This window comes from Mobula hypostoma, chromosome 2, assembly GCF_963921235.1.
Source record: "Mobula hypostoma chromosome 2, sMobHyp1.1, whole genome shotgun sequence".
NCBI lineage: Eukaryota > Metazoa > Chordata > Chondrichthyes > Myliobatiformes > Myliobatidae > Mobula > Mobula hypostoma.
Window position 1 is genome coordinate 119,261,027 of NC_086098.1, and position 15,927 is coordinate 119,276,953.

General features: G+C 42.3%; 1 protein-coding gene and 1 pseudogene across 1 annotated transcript in view; both read left to right on the forward strand.

Moving 5' to 3' along the window:
• The window catches only part of LOC134342423 (dynein axonemal heavy chain 8-like), a 317,468-nt gene that overhangs the window by 246,457 nt on the left and 55,084 nt on the right, over positions 1-15,927 (forward strand). The window contains exons 55-56 of the mRNA XM_063040531.1: positions 4,758-4,831; positions 14,697-14,849. Coding sequence (XP_062896601.1) covers positions 4,758-4,831; positions 14,697-14,849 — 227 coding nt within the window. The remainder of the gene's footprint in view (positions 1-4,757; positions 4,832-14,696; positions 14,850-15,927) is intronic.
• Positions 9,597-11,973, forward strand: LOC134359342 (sin3 histone deacetylase corepressor complex component SDS3-like; annotated as a pseudogene).

Consider the following 15,927-nt stretch of genomic DNA (forward strand, 5'->3'; position numbering starts at 1 on the left):
TGCCATCTTCCAGCCCACTCTTCTAACTGGCCTAAATCTCTCTGCAAGCTTTGAAAACCTACTTCATTATCCACAACTCCACCTATCTTAGTATCATCTGCATACTTACTCATCCAATTTACCACCCCATCATCCAGATCATTAATGTATATGACAAACAACATTGGACCCAGTACAGATCCCTGAGGCACACCACTAGTCACCGGCCTCCGATCTGACAAACAGTTATCCACCACCACTCTCTGGCGTCTCCCATCCAGCCACTGCTGAATCCATTTTACTACTTCAATATCAATACCTAACAATTGAACTTTCCTAACTAACCTTCCTTGTGGAACCTTGTCAAAGGCTTTACTGAAGTCCATATAGACAACATCCACTGCTTTACCCTCATCAACTTCCCTAGTAACCTCTTCAAAAAATGCAGTAAGATTTGTCACACATGACCTTCCACGCACAAATCCATGTTGACTGTTCCTAATCAGACCCTGTCTATCCAGATAATTATATATACCATCTCTAAGAATACTTTACATCAATTTACCCACCACTGACATCAAACTCACAGGCCGATGATTGCTAGGTTTACTCTTAGAACCCTTTTTAAACTATGGAGCAACATGAGTAATACGCCAATTCTCCGGCACCATCCCTGTTTCCAATGACATTTGAAATATTTCTGTCAGAGCCCCAGCTATTTCCACACTAACTTCCCTCAAGGTCCTAGGGAATATCCTGTCAGGACCCGGAGACTTAACCACTTTTATATTCCTTAAAAGCACCAGTACTTCCTCTTCTTTAATCATCATAGTTTCCATAACTTCTCTACCTGTTTCCGTTATCTTACACAATTCAATATCCTTCTCTTCTTAGTGAATACTGAAGAAAAGAAATTGTTCAGAATCTCCCCCATTGCTTTTGGCTCCACACTAGCTGTCCACTCTGATTCTCTAAGGGACCAATTTTATCCCTGACTGTCCTTTTGCTATTAATATAACTGTAGAAGCCCTTGGGATTTATTTTCACCTTACTTGCCAAAGCAACCTCATATCTTCTTTTAGCTTTTCTAATTTCTTTCTTAAGATTCTTTTTACATTCTTTATATTCCTCGAGCACCTCATTTACTCCATGCTGCCTGTATTTATTGTAGATATCTCTCTTTTTCCAAATCAAGTTTCCAATATCCCTTGAAAACCATGGCTCTCTCAAACTTTTAACCTTTCCTTTCAACCTAACAGGAACATCATGATTCTGTACCCTCAAAATTTCACCTTTAAATGACCTCCATTTCTCTATTACGTTCTTCCCATAAAACAAATTGTCCCAATCCACTCCTTATAAATCCTTTCGCATCTCCTCAAAGTTAGCCTTTCTCCAATCAAAAATCTCAACCCTGGATCCAGACCTATCCTTCTCCATAATTATATTGAAAGTAATAGCATTGTGATCACTGGACCCGAAGTGCTCCCCAACACAAACCTCCGTCACCTGACCTATCTCATTCCCTAACAGGAGATCCAACACTGCCCCTTCTCTAGTTGGTACCTCTATGTATTGCTGCAAAAAAACTATCCTGCACACATTTTACAAACTCCAAACCATCCAGCCCTTTTACAGTATGGGCTTCCCAGTCTATGTGTGGAAAATTAAAATCTCCCACAATCACAACCTTGTGCTTACTGCAAATATCTGCTATCTCCTTACAAATTTGCTCCTCCAATTCTTGCTCCACATTTGGTGGTCTATAATACACCCCCTTAAGTGTTACTACACCTTTCCCATTCCTCAATTCCACTCAAATAGCCTCCCTGGACGAGCCCTCTAATCTATCCTGCCAGAGCACCGCTGTAATATTTTCTCTGACAAGCAATGCAACACCTCCCCCTCTTGTCCCTCCGATTCTATCACACTTGAAGCAATTAAATCCAGGAATATTTAGTTGCCAATCACTCCCCTCCTATAACCATGTTTCACTAATAGCTACCACATCATACCTCCAGGTATCAATCCATCCTTTAAGCTCATCCACCTTTTATATAATGCTCCAAGCATTAAAATAAATGCATTTAAGAAACATTTTAATTCCACATCCCATTCCCATTCTGACATGTCTATCCACGGCCTCCTCTACTGTAAAGATGAGGCCACACTCAGGTTGGAGGAACAACACCTTATATTCCGTCTGGGTAGCCTCCAACCTGATGGCATGAACATTGACTTCTCTAACTTCTGCTAGGCCCCACCTCCCCCTCGTACCCCAGCTGTTACTCATTTTTATGCACACATTCTTTCTCTCACTCTCCTTTTTCTCCCTCTGTCCCTCTGAATATACCTCTTGCCCATCCTCTGGGTCACCCCCCCCCGTCTTTCTCCCTAGGCCTCCTGTCCCATGATCCTCTCATATCCCCTTTTGCCTATCACCTGTCCAGCTCTCGGCTCTATCCCTCCCCCTCCTGTCTTCTCCTATCATTTTGCATCTCCCCCTCCCCCTCCAGCTTTCAAATCCCTTACTCACTCTTCCTTCAGTTAGTCCTGACGAAGGGTCTCGGCCTGAAACGTCGACTGCGCCTCTTCCTATAGATGCTGCTTGGCCTGCTGCGTTCACCAGCAACTTTGATGTATGTTGCTTGAATTTCCAGCATCTGCAGAATTCCTGTTGTTCACGTTTAAAAAAACAACTTCAATAGTTTCTTTTTCTTCCTTCTCCCCTACATCTGTTCCTACACTCTGGTTCCCCTCCCCCCTTGTATCTAGTTTAAATCCACCAGAGCCTCTCTAGCAAACCTACCTGCAAGAATATTTGTCCTTCTCCAGTTCAGATGTAAACCGTCCCGCCGGAACAGGTCCCACCTTCCCTGGAAAACTGCCCAATTATCTATAAATCTGAAGCCCTCCCTCCTGCACCATGTCTTCAGCCACATATTGATCTGCGCTATCTTACTGTTTCTAAACCCGCCTGCGCATGGCACTGGTAGCAATCCTGAGATTGCTATCCTGGAGATCCTGTCCTTTAACTTGGCGCCTAACTCCCTAAACCCTCCCTTCAGGACCTCCTCACTCTTCCTACCCATGTCATTGGTCCCTACATGGACCACGACATCCGGTGCTCACCGTCCCTCTTGAGAATACCGAGAACTTGATCTGAGATATCGCGGACCTTGGCACCGGGGAGGCAACAGACCATCCGGGATTCACGATCTCTTCCGCAGAACCTATTATCTGTTCCCCTAACTACCGAATCCCCAATCACTACTGCTCTCCTCTTTTCCCTCCTTCCCTTCTGAGCTGAGGGTCCCATCTCAGTGCCAGAGACGCAACCACTGCAACTTGTCCCTGGTAGGTCATCCCTGTCAACAGTATCCAAAACGATGTACTTATTATTGGTGAGAATGGCCACAGGGGTGCTCTGCTCATTCTGTCTATTCCCCTTCCCTCTCCTGACAGTCACCCAGCTACCTGTCTCCTGACTCTTAGGGGTGACTATCTCTCTGTAACTCCTGTTTATTTCTGCCTCTGCCTCCCGATGATCCGAAGTTCATCCAGCTCCAGTTCCCTAACTTGGTTTGTCAGGAGCTGCAGCTGGATGCACCTTTTGCAAGTGTAGTCATCAGGGATGATTGTGCTCGCCCTGACTTCCCACATACTGCAAATGGAGCACACAATTGCCCTAACTGCTGTCTCCATTACCTACTCTTAAGGTAATTAGATTTATTAAAGGAACTTACCCGGCCTTACCTCACTTGGAGTGAAGCTCTTCCTCAGCCTCTGCTTGCTGAAGTCTCAGGTGCCAAAGCCTTCCTACTCTGTCTCCCTCTACTCCATGACCCGCTACAACATCACCCGCTCCATTAATCTTCTCTCTTTTAAACACTCCCGCTGCCTCACGGTCCGACTTACACGTGCTTGCGCAGTCACGTCCTGTTCTACTGCCAAAGAAATGACCAACTTCCACAAATTTCTCTCTTTTTAACATTCCTGCTGCCTCACAGTATAACTTACATGCGTATCAAGGAATATGGGGGAAAAGCCGGAAATTGGAACTAGATTGGAGAATAGTTTAGCTCATGGTGGAGTGGCGGAACAGACTCGATGGGCCAAATGGCCTACTTCTGCTCCTTTGTCTTGTGATCTTGTGATAGATGGAACACATGAGATAAGTCACGGAGCTAACTGGGGAGTTAGAGGGAGATAATGCTTCTTTGTGTTGTAATGTGTTGCTACTGGGAGAGCTATGCAGCATACCAAGCAGGTTCAATGGGGACAGTAAAGTCACAGCTGGTTGACTCACAGAAATGGCCAGTACTAATACAGACAAAAAGAGCAAGTTACTTAAAGTTGGAGAATTTCATAAAGAGTTTGAAAGGTAGGAACACATCCAAACAGAAGATGGCATACTGACTGTTCCCAACATTCATTGTTTTTACTTCAGATTTTGAGCAGCTATTACTCTTATTTTTAAAAAACAATATTGCATAATCTTACTGAATTTTGAAATTATTTTCAATGAAGTGAAAGCATAAATATTGTATACAAGGAGTAGATAATTAAACCAGCATGCATTAATCATCCATTACAATCATCCAATCCTATTCCCTAGTGTTATTTTCTCTGCCAAGTTTCATGTTCTGGACATGGTAACTTAAGGAACATGACATCCAAAACATAAACATATAAGTAACTATATTTTTGAAAAGCTACAGTTAATCCAGAATTATTTAGATATCTTTGTAGAGGATAACTGATAGCTTTTGTTTCAGATTGTCGGGCAATATCCATGGGTCAGGGACAAGAAGTTCATGCCAGAAAGCTGGTGGCAATGTCCATGCAACAGGTCAGTAAAAATATATGAAAATTGTTTCATCAAAGATAAATTTAATTTTATCTTAGCATTTTTTTCCATTTCCAGTATTCTAACAATTACAATGAACTCAAAATGTTGCAGTGTAGCAAGTTAGTATGCAGGTATATCAATTAATTAGGACAGTCAGTGGAGTGCTGGCCTTTATTGCAAGTGATGTGGCATTTAATAGTGGTGAGGTTTTGATGTAACTTCACAGGTCAATGATAAGATCTACATCCAGAATTTCTCTCTCTAAGGAAGAAGAGGAGGCAATGCAGAGTAGTTTCACTGTTGACTTGTGGGATAAAAAGGTTCGCATTCATTGAGCAAGTTGGGCCTTTGTACAATGGAGCTTAGAAAAATGCAAATGGTTTTATTGAATCCTTTAAGATTCTGAGGGGTTAATTGGGTGGCTGCTTAGATGATGTTTCCCTGATCAGAGTAGCTTAAACTGGAGAGCATCGTTTCAGAACAGGGTGTTGCCCATTTAAGATGGAGGTGAAGTGAAATTGCTTCTCTTGGGCACATGGGAAGCTTAGGAGTTCTCTTGCCCAGAGAGCTATGGAGGCATTGAATATATTCTATATGAGACATTTAAAGCAGACACTTTATCTGCCAACTTGAAGACAGTTGTCATTCTCCCCTGAAGTGACAAATTGAGTTCATTGAGCAGGTTGAAGATGTAACACAGATAAGTGAGTTTTGCTATCCACTCCTCGTCACTGAAGTGTGCTGCCAGTGGTGACTTTTTTCCTGAAAGAAATCTCTGCAGCTGCCCTCTTAACTCAAAAACCCTGGCCAGGGCTCTTCCCCCTTGATAACCACCTGACTTCAGTGTGCCACTGATTTACAAGGGGCTTTTTCTTAAGCCTACTTTTCCCAATTTACTTTAGAAACTGCTCCTTAATACTTTTTTAATTGCTCCTACTTAAGCTGAAGACAGAAAACCTCTACCTAGTGGAAGTGATCACAAGATCCTGGAGGATCCTTAATACTATAGTAACATTAAATATAATGTAGCATTTTTTTTATCTACATCTCCTTTTCTTGCAACAGTTATCAAAGTTAATGTGCTGAATTAATATATACATATTTATTGCATATTAGTGTTAACGTCCATTATATATTAGATGTAACATAGTTGTTACAGTAACTTTAAGTTAAATGCACTTACACAATTCACTTAACTGACAAGCGAACTAGTAGATGAATTGAGCATACTGCAGATACATATTTTAAGAGCATTATGAACAGATATTGCTAGTCTGTGTTAGTTAAAGCCTTAAATAAAGGATGTCTTAGTTAAGATTGATCTCAGCTTGAATATACAGTGCCTATAAAAAGTATTTACCCCCCCATGGAAATTTTCATGTTTTATTGTTTTGCAACATTGAATCACAGTGGATTTAATTTGGCTGTTTTGACACTGATCAACAGAAAAAGGCTCCTTCGTGTCAAAATGAAAACAAATCTCTACAAAGTGATCTAAATTAATTACAAATATAAAATGCAAAAAAAATTATTGTATAAATATTCATCCCCCTTTAAAATGACACACCGAATCATCACTAGTGCAGCCAATTGGTTTTAGAAGTCACATGATTAGTTAAATAGCGATCTGTTTTTGGAGACCTGTGTGCAGTCAAGTTGCTCCAATTGATTGGAGTAAAAATACACCTGTATCTGGAGGTCTATTGCTGGTGAGTCAGTATCTAGGCAAAACTACACCTTGAAGACAAAAGAACACTCCAAGCAACTCCATGAAAAGGTTATTAAAAAGCACAAGTCAGGAGATGGATACAAGATATTTTCCAAGTCACCGAATATCTCTTGGAATACGGTTAAGTCAATCATCAAGAAATGGAAGAGTAATATGGATCATTCCACAAGTGGTGGGTGTGAGACACAGGCTCAGTTTTAGTAGTGATCTCTGTACACGACAACAAATGACTGTTTTCTCACATACCTCTGAAACAAACTAAACCAGTGGTCCCCAACCACTGGGCCGCAGACTGGTACCGGGCTGCAAAGCATGTGCTACCGGGCCGCTAGGAAATGATATGAGTCAACTGCACCTTTCCTCTCTCCCTGTCACGCCCACTGTTGAACTTGAACCCACACGAAGTCATCAGTCGGTCATTAACCTACAACTACTCGATGAGTGAAAAACAATTGTCGCTTGAGAGTTTCTTTGGAAGAGGTGGTAGGGAACATAAAAGGCCTAATGATGATGATTAGATTAGATTATGAGGACGCTTAGTCCTCATTTATTGTCATTTAGAAATGCATGCATTAAAAAATGATACAATGTTCCTTCAGAGAGATATCACAGAAACACAGGACAAACCAAGACTAAACTGACAAAACCACATAATTACAACATATAGTTACAACAGTGCAAAGCAATACCGTAATTTGATAAAGAGCAGACCATGGGCACAGTTAAAAAGAAGTCTCAAGTCCCGATAGCCCCATCATCTCATGCAAATGGTAGAAGGGAGAGACTCTCCCTGCCATGAACCTCCAGCGCTGCAAACTTGCCGATGCAGCGCCATCGGAAGCACCTGACCACAGCTGACTCTGAGTCCGCCCGAAAACTTCGAGCCTCCGACCAGCCCTCCAACACCAAGCACCGAACACCATCTCTGCCAAGTGCTTCAACCCCGCCCTGGCTGCCGAGCAACAAGCAAAGCCGAGGGCTTGGGGCCTTCCTCTCCAGAGATTTCGGATCACACAGTAGCAGCAGCAGCGAAACAGGCATTTCAGAAGTTTCACCAGATGTTCCTCTGTGCTCTCACGTCTGTCTCCATCAAGTCAGAGTTGTGCATGGCACCCTACTTGACAGATAACAGATATCATTCACTGGAGTGGCCGCTGCGTGCTGTATCGCGCCGCCATCTTCTCCTCTCTTCTCCTTTCACTGATAGCGCAGAGACACCTGAGACCAAGACTGCAAAAAAAAAGAAAGCTTCCTTCAACGGAAAATACGACGAGTCGTACATAAAATATGTCTTTATTGCGGCTGGTGACTCGCACGCTCCAAGCCCCCTGTGTTTGATGCGGAAAAAACGTGAGCAAGTGGAACAAAAGCAAGTGCTGAGAGCCACCACCTCCACAAATGCTGCTGCTCTGAGAGCGTCGTACTTAGTGGCTAGTCGTATTGCGAAGGCTAGGAAGCCTTTCACTGTTGGTGAAGAATTGATTCTGCCTGCTGCCAAGGACATGTGCCGTGAACTGTTGGGAGAATCTGCAACTAACAAGATGGCACAGGTTTCTCTTTCAGCTACCACAGTTTCAAGGAGAATTGATGACATAGCAGAGGGCATCGAAGCACAGCTGTTGGAATGGGTTAACAAGTCTGGTTTCACTACCCGAGTCAAAGAAGTTGCTCCTGAATGCCAGTCTATACACTGTGTCACACACAGGGAAATGCTGGCTAGCCGAAAATTGTCACCTGATCTTAACAGCGTATTGAGTGACATTGTTGAAGTTATCAATCACATCAAAGCAAAAGCCCTTAACTCATGTCTGTTTGAGCAGCTTTGCGAGGAAATGGATGCAGAGCACAAACGCCTTATCTTACACACTGAAGTCAGGTGGCTATCAAGGGGGAGAGCCCCGGGCAGGGTTTTTAGGTTAAGAGAGCAGCTACAGAGATTTCTTTCAGGAAATAAGTCAGCACTGGCAGCACACTTCAGTGACGAGGAGTGGATAGCAAAACTCGCTTATCTGTGTGACATCTTCAACCTGCTCAATGAACTCAATTTGTCACTTCAGGGGAGAATGACAACTGTCTTCAAGTTGGCAGATAAAGTGTCTGCTTTTACAGCCAAACTGGAACTGTGGGGATGGCGAGTGTACAGGGGCATATTTGACATGTTCCCAACATTAGCTGGGAATTTGGGAGAGACAGAGGCTCACAGCTGGTGCGCGAACACCTATCTTCGCTCTCGACAGAATTCGAGCATTACTTCCCAACCGCAAATGACCCAAGACGTGCAAAGGAATGGGTCCGTGATCCATTTGTGAATGTCCCCGGTGAATCATCCATGTCAGAGCGGGAAGAAGATCAACTCCTCGAGCTTGCAAATGACGGTGGGCTGAAAAGTATGTTTGACATAACATCTCTGCCGGCATTCTGGATCAAAGTCAAGGCTGAATATCCTGAGATAGCCACGAATGCACTGAAAACGTTGCTTCCATTTCCAACATCATATCTCTGTGAAGCAGAGTTTTCTGCAATGAATGCAATGAGAGCTAAATTGCGGAATAGTCTGGACATAAGGAACCCCCTTATGACTTATCACTATATTCATGCAAGGAAAATATGCTCTGTGTGTTTAATATTAAATTCATTAGGTAAATCCTTTTGGAAATGAAATTGAGTGTATTAGCCACTGATAAGTGACTTATAGTTGACTTATCACCTATATTCCGGTCGTGATTTATACCCCTCGCCCGCTGGCTGGTCCACAAGAATATCGTCAATATTAAACCGGTCCGCGGTGCAAAAAAGATTGGGGACCCCTGAACTAAACTACTGCTAAAGACTTACACAGGACAGAAGGTGCATCCCAAAGGTAAAATTAAAGTGACAATCACCTACAGAGACAAAACACAGCAGCTGAACCACTATGTACTGAAAAATGGAGGACCACCGTTGCTGGGACGTGAATGGTTCGGGAAAATCCAGTTGGATTGGCACACCATCAAGGCACTAAATATGTCAGCAAAGGAGGGCAGCTCGACGGGGAAGATGTCTGCAGCTGTCCTCTCACCCATTATCGACTATTACAATGACGAGGAGGAGCTAGACAGCGTCGACGATGAGGACGAATGCAGTATCCGTGGCCATGACTCAGATTAAGATACAGAGGATGCAAGGGAGACAGGTATTGCCAATAAGCAGGATGATGAAGACTACCTGGAAGTAAGAGAGCAGATTTACCAAGAGAAATTGACATCTCTCAAAAGACAGCTAGAGCAGTTACAGGAAGGCTTTTTGCAGGAGTATCAGAAAAGGATGAAGAAACTAGATCAACAGTACAAGGAAAGAATACGAAATGCAGAGCTTTTTCTGCAACTGAAGACAGAACAAGTGGAAAGGAATTACATTAAAGAGAAGAAAGCCGCAGTAAAGGAATTTGAAGATAAAAAGATTGAGTTGGAAGAAAAGAAAAAGATGATTGAGAATGAGAGGCTAACAATGGAACTCACAGGAGATTCTATGGAGGTAAAGTCAATAATGACTAGGAAACTAAGGAGGAGATCTAATGGCCCTGTTCCAATCACCAACAAAAGATGAAAACCTGCACCTGCGCGGTTAAATTACTTGTTAACAGATGAACAGATAATGGAAGATCTGCGAACTCTCAATAAGCTTAAATCTCGGAAAATCTCCATTCAAACAGAACAGCTTTTGCACGAGGTAAATCTCGAACCAATCATTTTCTCCATTGAGAATCAGACACTTAATCCTTTGCAGGAAAATTTCTTTTGCACGTACATATTTTGAATCTTCAGCCAATGTGTCTTGTTTTTCACAAAGAAGTTTGGAAACAGCATCAAAACAGAGGCGAATTCTGGCAACAAACTGTAAGGTTTCTATTGTATTTTCACACTTGTGCTGAATGTGCATCTGAAGGAATTCTCCCTCTTGAGCCAGACAGATAGCACTGCAGGTAATCCTTAATATCAGCAAAACTGTACTTTAACAGCAGCTTAAGAACAATGGAACAAACAACAGGATTTCGATCAACTGCTTCATCAAATGGTGAACCATTACTGGTAAAGTACTGATCTTTCTGTGAGTCATTGGATTGTCTCGACTTTTGAATAACTAGCAGAGACAGCAGATCACCAACCACTTCTTTGTTGGTGGCAAGTCATAGAATATAGAATAGTACAGCACAGTACAGGCCCTTCGGCCCACAATGTTGTGCCGACCCTCATACCCTGCCTCCCGTATAAGCCCCCACATCTGCAGAGTATTTTGTGTTTAGTAGTCTCTTAAAATTCACTAGTGTATCTGCCTCCACCACTGACTCAGGCAGTGCCTTCCATGCACCAACCACTCTCTGAGTAAAAAACCTTCCTCTAATATCCCCCTTGAACTTCCCACCCCTTACCTTAAAGCCATGTCCTCTTGTATTGAGCAGTGGTGCCCTGGGGAAGAGGCGCTGGCTATCCACTCTATCTATTCCTCTTATTATCTTGTACATCTCTATCATGTCTCCTCTCATCCTCCTTCTCTCCAAAGAGTAAAGCCCTAGCTCCCTTAATCTCTGATCATAATCCATACTCTCTAAACCAGGCAGCATCCTGGTAAATCTCCTCTGTACCCTTTCCAATGCTTCCACATCCTTCCTATGGTGAGGCGACTTCATCTTTGAAGCAGACCATGGAATCCGAAGCTACGAAAAATGCATCAGACCTCTTGCGAAATATGACTAATTTTGCTACAGCTTCACTTATTTCTTCTGTTACCGCTAGTACATAATCATCATCTGGAGAAGGACGGCACAGTGGGCAGAGTCGTTTGTCCTTTTCCTGATTCAAGCCACCGCTTCATACATTTTAAACAGTAAAAATGATCACATGGAAGCAGGATGGGATCATTGAGTTCTCCTAAGCAAATTATACATTCTTTCAGATCATACCTGAAGAACAGACATCCTGCACTATTCTTACAGTCCCTGAGGACCTGAACCACAGCCCGAAAGACCCCTTGGGATCTCACATTATAGTTACTGTTCAAACTCTTTGCAAGTTGACCAGCGTAGAATGCAACCTTGTTCTCCAATTTATCATGTATTTCTTTAACTCCCAAAATGATGTGTTCCACAAAAAGTGACAGCATCTATGTCTTCTCCTGAGCATCTTCCCAGCACTCCTGCTGAATCACCAGCACAAAATATGAAGCACGAATAGAAGATGGAAAGTTATATTATGATAAGAGATGGTATCATAAAGATCAGGCTATCTATTTGGAATCTAAGGAGAATATGAAGATTGGCTGTGTAATTAGCTCAGTTGGAACAAATGAGATATGGGTAAGGAAGACAAGTGATAGCACAAAGATGTGTATATACCTAGGACAGCTGCACAGTGGAGTCTTCATTATAAGGAGATGATCTGATGCCTAGAACTCTTAGCAAGTTGGAGGGGCACATCTTCTTAACTCCCTATGCTCAGAGGTAAACTTTTCATGACTTCTATATGGAAATCTGTATTAAAACAAACAAGTTTATTGACAGACTGAAGAACACATTATTTGAAGATACTTTCTAATGCCATCTCAGTTTTGACGATTGTACATATTTTTAAGAATAATATTCACCTTTTCACGGATTTCACTTTGCTTTTGTCATCTTTGCAAGATGGAAGTGACTACTCTTTATGGCTGGAACCTGCCGATCTGTGGATTGTTTAATTTATTCCAGACAATAGAGTGAAGACCTACTTGCTTCAGTGCCGGACAGTCTAGAGAAGACCCCCCCCCCCCCAAGAGATTTGAGTTATAAATGGGACTTAGACCAAAAATTAAAAAAGGCTTGTTATAATTCGATATTATTACATTACTTTGTTATAATTTGATATTATTAAGTTGCTAAGTAAACAAATGGTAGGTATTTGAATGTTAAGGGTAAACATATTTGAACATATTTGTTTAGCATAATGCCCCAGTAAAAAAAAACAGCTGGGGAGGAGTATACCATATAGCCTACATTATAATAAGGGACTACTTTATGTTTTAGTAACACGTCATTGCATGTGCCATTAGGTGCATATTGAGCATGCATTATTAGGCGCATATTGATCTGTACGTGTGTGCCGAGTTCGGTTTCTGCCAGTAAAGAATCATGAACCTTAGCTCCCATCTCCAGCGTTTTTATTAATAGCATTGTTGTGTAACCAGGCCACATACACAACAGAGATGAAACGTAAAAGGAAAGTATATAATAAATGGCAGGGCTGTGTTGCTTACTGATGTACAGGATCTTCAGGTGTAAATTCCCTGAAAGTGGCAATATTTAGTTAGTATTGTAAAGAAAGTGTATGACAGTAAGAAATTTGCACCAACGAACAATGTGACGAAGGGCAACATCCTTTAGATAGTTCCTGAAACTACTTTCACTTCTTTTACCTCTTTCTTTTCCTTCAAATGTGGTTCTGCTACTGTTGGAGCCTTTGGTGGTGTGTTTTTGGGCTGATTGAATGATCTCACGCATTGGTATCTTTGAGGATGTTCGTTGAGATTTCTGGCAAAGCAGCGGCCTCGAAGCCAAGAATCCTGGAGACCCATGATCAGCCGACTAAAGCATCGAGGAATATTGAAATCATCAAGGCGTGAGCAGAAGATGGTGGGTGTACTTTGCTGTCTACCAGCCTCTAGCTTGTTGCTGCTGGAGGATGGTATCTGCATGTGACAGTCTCACTCTCTCTCTCTCACTCTCCACTCCATTAGGAAGGTCCCTGCATTTGAATAGTCTCTCTGTCCCTTTTGCTCGATGCTGCCGGAAGATTGGGTTGGAGTCCTGGGTGTTGTGGCAAGGTTTAATCGACATGGTTTGTAGATTGGACTCTGTAGTTCACGTTATAATGTTCTATGAGTTTCTGGTCACTCCTGTTTTGTTTGCTACTCCGGGTGATTTTGATCGGGGCGGCCTGCAGATAACAAACAACACAGAGCTAGATCGAAATAAACTGAGCGTAACTGAATATGCCTGGACTCTTTCAAATATGTGTTTTATAATCTCTGTTTTTTACTCTTTTTTTACATTTTTACCATTTGTGCAATTTTCTCTTGAACGTGGGAGCGTGTTTGATGTTTTTCTTTGAACAGGCTCTAGGATTTTATTTGTTTCATGGCTGTCTGTGGGAAGACGAATCTCAGAGTTGTATACGGCAAATGTACTTTGATAATAAATGTACTTTGAATCTGTCAATCTTATTTGCCTTCATCAGTCAGGGGAGTGTGTACAAAAGTTGGCAAGTCGTATTGCAGCTGTATAAATTGATGGTTAGGAATATTGCTTGTCATTCTGTTCATGCAACAAAAGAAGGATGTGGAAGCTTTGGAGAGGGTACAAAAGAGGTTCACCAGGATATTCCCTGGATCAAAGTCTTAGGTTTAACGAGAAGTTGCACAAATTTGGATTGGTTTCTCATGAACATCAGAGACTGAGGGAAGACTGATAGATATTTATAAAATTATGAAAGGCTTACACAGAGAAGATAGCCGGAGTCTTTTCCTCAGAGTGGAGTGGTCGAATAATAGAGGGCATAGCTTTAACGTGAGAGTGGGAAAGTTTAAAGGTGATTTACAAGGTGTATTATTTTTACACAGAGAGTGATAGGTGCCTGGAATATGCTGACGGGGAGATTACAGAAGAAGGTACAATAGCGACATTTAAGAAGCACTTAGATTGGCACATGAACAAGCAGGGAATGGAGGGATATCGAGCATGTGCAGGCAGGTGATATTAGTTCAAGTTAAAATCATAGTTGGTACAGACATCACGGGCCAAAGGGCCATTTCGTGTGCTGTGCTATTCTATGTTCTATTTTTTCTTATGCTTGAGACCTTCAAGAATTGCATGTCTTTCTGGTTACTGGACTTAGCTACAATGCTGACCAGAAAGCAAGCATTTACCTACTAAATGAAGATAACAAGAACACCACAACATTCTTCAAGTCCTACATATTACCATGCATGTATGTGTTTATTCTTACCATAATGAAAATAGTGTTTATTAACAATCATAGCTAATATTATGGCTTCCGCCTGGGGAATTTGAAACCTGCAGGGATTTTGTGAGCCTGAATAAACTAACTCTTGTTTTTCACATTTCAGGGTGGATGGGTCTTACTGCAAAACTGCCACTTAGGTCTGGAGTTTATGGATGAGCTGCTGGAGACCCTCACAACAAGCGAGAATGTGAATGAATCTTTCCGAGTGTGGATCACCACTGAACCACATCCGAAGTTCCCAATCACACTGCTACAGGTCAGTGTTTGTGCTGCTCAATGACAGCACATTGGAAAGTGAGTGAAGTAAACCTGATTTACAACCATGCTTTCCTTATGGGCCTTTAGGTTAGAAGTGATGCGGGAATTTGACTTCTAAATTTTTTGCTTCTCTTTGGGCTGGATTTCTTGACAGAAATCTTCAAAATCTTTGTGAAACTTGTTACCTAGAACTCCATCATGTCTTTTCCTGGGTCAAGGAGATTGATGCAAATTCCTCCATTTTTTAATTCTGTTATTGAATGTGTTACAGTTAGTTATTGCTCTCACATGGTTATACTTAAAAAGCTGGCAATGAGCTGTCTTCTTCACCCATTGAACTCCTTGAAGTGATTAGTTCATTTTCTCAGGGAAGACTTGGCAAAGGCAGATTGGGAGCATCTGCTTGAAGGCAAGCCCACATCTGCACTGTCAGAAGCATTTAAAGGAGAAATAAAAAAAGTTCAAGGCCAACTTCATCCTGCTGGGAACTCCCTTCCGGTCAAGATGGTGTCTGCGTACGATGCTCCTTCAGTCGACATCTTCTGGCTAGATCATGAAACCATATATTTCACTTTTTTTTATGTCTCTTAAATTTGGTTTTCATCTTGGATGTGATTCTGGAACTGTTGAAGCCTATGATTTGCTGTTTGGAGATCGTTTGGGTGTTCCAGCACTCTGCAGTCTCTAAGAGGATTCCGGAAGACAGAGGCAACATGTGCGAACTTCATGGCGGGCAGACTGCGGGACAGGGCACAAGTGATGTTTGACTCCATTTCACCAATTAAAGCTTCCACCGTACAACGATTAACGTAACGAGGGAGATTGAAACATCGAGGCGAATGCAGAAATTTGGAGACTGTTGTGGTGTTCCATTGCCCTGTAGTCTCCAAGAGACAGAGACAGCGTGCGCAAACCTCGTGATGGGCAGGCTGCGGGATGGAGCGCAAGCTCGTTTGACTCCAATTCGCCAATTAAAGCTTCCACTGTGCGCCAATTAAAGTGGTGAGGGAGATTGACACATTGAGGCGAATGCAGAAGGTGAGCACCGGATGCCTGTCTTTTGATTGTTCTGCTAC